Source organism: Octodon degus, unplaced genomic scaffold (assembly GCF_000260255.1).
Source record: "Octodon degus isolate 3935 unplaced genomic scaffold, OctDeg1.0 scaffold00185, whole genome shotgun sequence".
Lineage (NCBI taxonomy): Eukaryota > Metazoa > Chordata > Mammalia > Rodentia > Octodontidae > Octodon > Octodon degus.
In genome coordinates, this window is record NW_004524761.1 from 3379908 (window position 1) to 3385509 (window position 5602).

The 5602-nt window shown below is 39.4% G+C and overlaps 1 protein-coding gene across 1 annotated transcript in view; it reads right to left on the bottom strand.

Annotated features, from left to right (window-relative positions):
- The window catches only part of Ndfip1 (Nedd4 family interacting protein 1), a 75931-nt gene that overhangs the window by 32689 nt on the left and 37640 nt on the right, over window positions 1–5602 (bottom strand). The window contains exon 3 of the mRNA XM_004643848.2: window positions 1635–1765. Coding sequence (XP_004643905.1) covers window positions 1635–1765 — 131 coding nt within the window. The remainder of the gene's footprint in view (window positions 1–1634; window positions 1766–5602) is intronic.

Consider the following 5602-nt stretch of genomic DNA (forward strand, 5'->3'; position numbering starts at 1 on the left):
GTCATTAGGAAACATAGGATCATATTCATCAGCTAAAGGAATGAGAACTTCTCCTGCAGAAAACCCACTGGGAACAGGGTCCTTCAGGCCTGCTGCAACATGTGGTGGTGTGTCCACAATCTGCCGGTCATCTGCAGAGCCACCTCGTTTCAAGTCAATGACAGGAGCAAGGACGGTACTTTGTTTTGTCCTTTGGCTCTTTGCCTGAGTGAGCGCTGCCTTCTTCACCTGAAGCTGAGACTGCAGAAGCTTGAAGTTTTTGGACCAGCCTTCTGTTTTTGAATCACTGGTTTCCACTCCCAGATCATCGTATAGGGACATCTTTTTGGATTAACGCCGGCCCACTGGGCCGACTCTGCCCATGGGCCAGGGCGGCGGTAGCGCGGAGCCGGCCGCACTCCGCTGAAAGCCCAGGACCACGGGAGTCAGCGGTGGCGCCCACGCTCCGCCGGGTCTGCAGGGCGCTCCGCAGGCGCAGGGTAAGCGAGCGCGGGCCACCTCATAAACTGTTTCAAGCTGGGGTTTTCAGACCACTACTCCTTGTAACAGGTTATAGTTTATACATAAATGTATTACTCTAATGCCAGAGGAACCTATAGGGCCTAAACCAGTGAAATGCCAGATTAGGCCTCTGATTTTGTTTTTCTCTGCAACTTTCTGCCAAGATTACAGGTTAGAGCCTTAATCACCTCCACATTCCTGGGGAATGTGTCCTGTCTTCACTCTCCCAATATCTGGCCCAATGCCCTAACCACATTAATCTGCACAAGTATTTATGAAAAGACATCTGTATCACTTACAAATAAGTCTAATATCAAGAGCCAAGAGTAAGGGATTGGGATATAGCTCTGTGGCAGGTACTTGACCTGCCAGAAAAGCTCAAGGTCCTGAGTTCAATTCCTAGTACATTAAAAAGGAAAAAAAACCAACCAACCAACCAAACAAACAAACAAACCCCCCGAGTACCCAAAAAGCAGTACAGACTCACATCACATCCTATCCTAACCTCTACAAATCAACAGCATGCGAGATAGATCTGATCTCACTACATCCCTATGAACAGCATGATCTGAACTGATGGAGGCACTAATAAGTTCATCTATGTGACTGTTAGAATCCCTTTTATGAGTAGCTTTTTCCATAGATCTCCCTAGCATCTACCCATAACACCAATGCTTTAAGAGCACAGACTCAGGAAAGAGTCAGGGTATTTTCCGAATCAGCCCCTGCTCCACGATGGTCCAGCCACTCTAGAAGATATCTGTATCATTTAATCTGACAAAAATACATAGTAGTCTTAGAAACAAGAAAAACCAGCCAGTTTAACTGGTGATTTTCTGTTTACTTGTATCTCTTTATCTCATCATTTTCAGAAAGAGATGTTTATTTATCTCAAAAAAAAAAAAAAAAAGTACTTGCTTAAGATTAACTGAACTCAGGCCAGGGTATATAGCTTAGTGACACAAGTGCCTGCCAGGCAAGCGCAAGATCTCAAGTTCAATTCCTGGTACTAAAAACAAAAAATTAACTGAATACTCATTAATTAATCAGTGCTAGTAACTCAAAACTGGGTAATAAAAATTAATTCCCACAAAGTTGCCCATTAAGTATCCAGGATGGCAAATTATACTTACTCTTCCAGGAACCAAGGGAATGGTAGCTTCAGCCTTGGTTCTCTCGGCTTCATCATAACTGGGCAGTGTGGTAGCCACATTGTAAGAGGGAGGCTTTGGAAACCCAGACTCATCTTTGTAGTCAAAATATGCTGAAGAAATAAAGGAAGTCACAATATCTGATGATTAAGTAGCTTAACTAAAGGAGTACAAGAATTTCCACAAATTGAAGCAAACTACACCCAGGCATTTCCCTAAGAGTACATGTAGAATAACTGAACCAAATGGTATTTTTGTTAAATATAAAAACCTGGGGGTGGGGGCTGGTGAGATGGCTCAGTGGTCTAAAGCACCTACTTAGAACAAGCTTAGCAAAGCACAGGGACTTTGGTTCAATCCCCCAGCACCACATGCCAGCCAGCCCCGCCCCCTGGTGGGCTGAGCTGGCCACACACAAAAATAATAAATAAAAAAATTTTTTTAAAAAAATAAGTGCTTAAAAACCTGGGGGTGATTTCTGAAATTTATCCACTTGCCAGTGACTTAAAGGCCAGACTCACTTTGTAGTCTTACTTCTAACTGCTTTTGAAAAGCTACTTCAGACCACCTTGTGGGTTCTCAAAAGGCATTTATTTAATTTTAATAGAGGAATAAAGAAAACATTTAATGTTTTAAATGTGTGTATAAATCTGTATTCTGATTTCTTTCTATCATTAAACAGGAAAATTAACTTCAGGGGGAAAAAAGCTAAAATTAATTTCTTACAGGTTTGTTTTGGCACTGACTTTTACATTATTTCTTATCACATACAGTTCTTTCTGACACAATGCAGTTGTAGAACAATTATTTATATTTATGAAATCCTTCATTCTTTTTACAGTGCATATACATTTTCATGAACAATTCAGTATAATCAGCAAAAATGCATTTTAAGTGGATTAAATGCCTATATGTTTTTTAAATTTAAATTTTTGAAAAATTCCTATAGTTCATTAACATTGATTTTTTTAAACACTGATTTTTTTTTTTTAAGAATGTTTTTTAATTTTTTTTTTTTTTTTTTTTTTATTCATTTGTGTGTGTGTGTGCGTGGCCAGCTCAGCCCACCAGGGGGCGGGGCTGGCTGGCATGTGGTGCTGGGGGATTGAACTGTGGTCCCTGTGCTTTGCTGAGCTTGTTCTAAGTAGGTGCTTTAGACCACTGAGCCATCTCACCAGCCCCTTTTAGAATGTTTAAAATATTTATTACTTATTTTCTATGGAGCCACCCTAAAAGGTACAGATCCAACACAGAGAGAGCTTTCAATCTAGTACAAAAAAGGAAAAATAGGGCAAAATGATCACTTTCTAGAAAGCACTTCTTAATAGATGTAACCAGTGAGTTGTTGGGGGCATTTTCATATACAATAATAACATTACTCCCTATATTTTTTACTTAGGTAAATAGAAATAAGTACACATCTCTAAAATTCCAGAAGTCAGTTGCTAAGACAGTACATTTTAGGGTGTATTTTAAACATTGATGTAGATGTCAAACATTTTTTTGCGAGGGTGTACCAGGAATCAAACTCGGGACCTTGAGCTTGCCAGGAAAGCACTGTGCCACTGAGCTATATCCCTGGCTCTTCAAACATTGTTTTGTTTTTTTGTTTTGTTTTGTTTTGTTTAATGTTTTAGCAGTATACAGTAATTTGACTGACAAGTAAATTCTACCCAAAGGGGGAAGTAGTGATAAGGCAGTTGATACCATAAACCCTTATCTTGTCAGTTTACTATCTAAGAAACATGTTCAGTACTCTTACTTCAAATATGGAGCTCACGACAATGTCGTACATGATTTATTCGCAAACTATTTTAGAATTAAAAACAAGACTTCTCCAGTCACACCTAACCCCACAAAAATAAATCACTCTGTTGGAAAATACTGTATTTTGTTTCATTGTCATCCACTTTAGACATTTAAAGATTGCCTGTAACTGTGGCCTTCCAGGTAGCTTGTGAAGTCCGTCGCAGTCCTTCACAGCGGCTCGTTTCCTGGTGCGACCACCAGCGATGTCCTGCCCCTCTCGCTTGCCCTTAAACACTGATATTTTTTTAAAAATACTTCTTTAGGCCAGAGAGATAGCTCAATAGAATAAGTGCCAGCCTGGCAAGTGCAAAGTCCTAAGTTCAATCCCTGGTACTGCCAAAATAAATAAATAAATAAATAAATAAAATTTCTTTAATTATTATTAATGCTTACAATTTTTACTGTATTGTTGAAATTGTCAATCAATACATATCTTATTAATATAAAAAAGAAAAAAATTATCTTGATAGAGAAACAGGAGATAAAATTCAATACCCACTAAAATACTTAGCAAAATACGACTAAAACTTCAATTTGACCAAAAATATCTACCAAAAAACCTCAACCCAGCAAATATCACAGTGCTAAATTACTAAACGCTTTCTCCCTTCACATTAGAGAATGACAGAATGCCTGCTACTGGTATAACCACTTCTAACCAAAGGTTTAAGTTGTAGTTGGTACAAAATGGCAAGACACGAGAACCAGAAAAGGGGCTTGGTGTGGCTGTGCAGTAGGGCCTTTGCCTAGCCTGAGTGTAGCTCTGGGTTCAATCTCCAGTACTACTAAAAAAAAGAAACATATGGGAAAAGGAAGAAATAATTGTCAATTGTAAGTGACATTACTGCACATGGAGAAAATGAGAAAGAGTAAGCTATCAAAATACATGAAGTTAGTCACGTTTCTATGCATGGTGTTAATATAACCCATCAACTACACCTGCACAGGCCAACAACAAACACTCTGAGTATTAAAATGAAATACCACAAAACTCAAGACTACAAGCGAGAGTTCTTTAGGCTTATATTCCAGAAACAGCTTATCTTTAGGCTTATATTCCAGAAACAGCTTATCTTTATATTCCAGAAACAGGTTCCAGAAGCTTTGTTATTTCCTATTCAGGCCCCAAGACACAAACACAGAAAAAGAAGGACCCCATGCTGGCAGCATTAGGATGTGGCGTCTGACAGTAAGGTGGGGCAGGACAGACAGCACCTATCTTTTAATCATGAAACTCTACACTCTCAATGAATAAAGACAACATTTCTCATTGTAATCCCTAAGTTATAAAGGAAAACTTAAAAAAATATAAAAATGTTAAGTGAATAAAGAAGTGAAACAACTAAGAAAAGAGTTCTATCTAAAACAGTCAGAATTTTTTTGCTACCAGGAATCAAACTCAAGGCTTCACATGCCTGCCAGGCAGGTGCTATGTCGCGGAGCTACCTCCCCCTGGCTCTGGTCAGAAGTTTTACAACTAAAGAAGGCAGAGACCCAGGCACCACTTAGGTAAAAAATTACATTATGAGTCTGAATAGCTGGGAGGGGGGCACTTTTCATCATTAATAAAACAACCCAAATTATTATTATTTTTAATTTTATTTATTTATTTATTTTGTGTGTGTGTGGCCAGCTCAGCCCACCAGGGGGCGGGGCTGGCTGGCATGTGGTGCTGGGAGATTGAACCGAGATCCCTGTGCTTGGCTTGGCTCAGCTTGTTCTAAGTAGGAGCTTTAGACCACTGAGCCATCTCACCAGCCCCCCAAATTCTTATTAATGCATTAGGGTTTTCACTGGTACATTTAATGCAAAACTAGCATTTATGGTCTGGACAGAAAAAAGGAAATACAGGATGACACTGTGATTTCTTTCCAAGTATTGATATTGATTTGATTCCATGCAATAACCTAGAATTTTTCCAAAATCTTAAAATTTAGCAGGATCAGTGTCAGTTGCTTATAAATTAAAATTGCTTTAAAATTAAGAAAAAGCCAGCCCTGCTCCCATGCGTGCTGAGCCAGCCAGCCACCAAGTCTGGGCGTTGTGGCGCATGCCTGTAATCCCAGCACTGGGGTGCTAAAAACAAGAGGACCACTACAAGTCTAAGCTGGGTAGTGAGATCCTGTACCAAATACATTAAA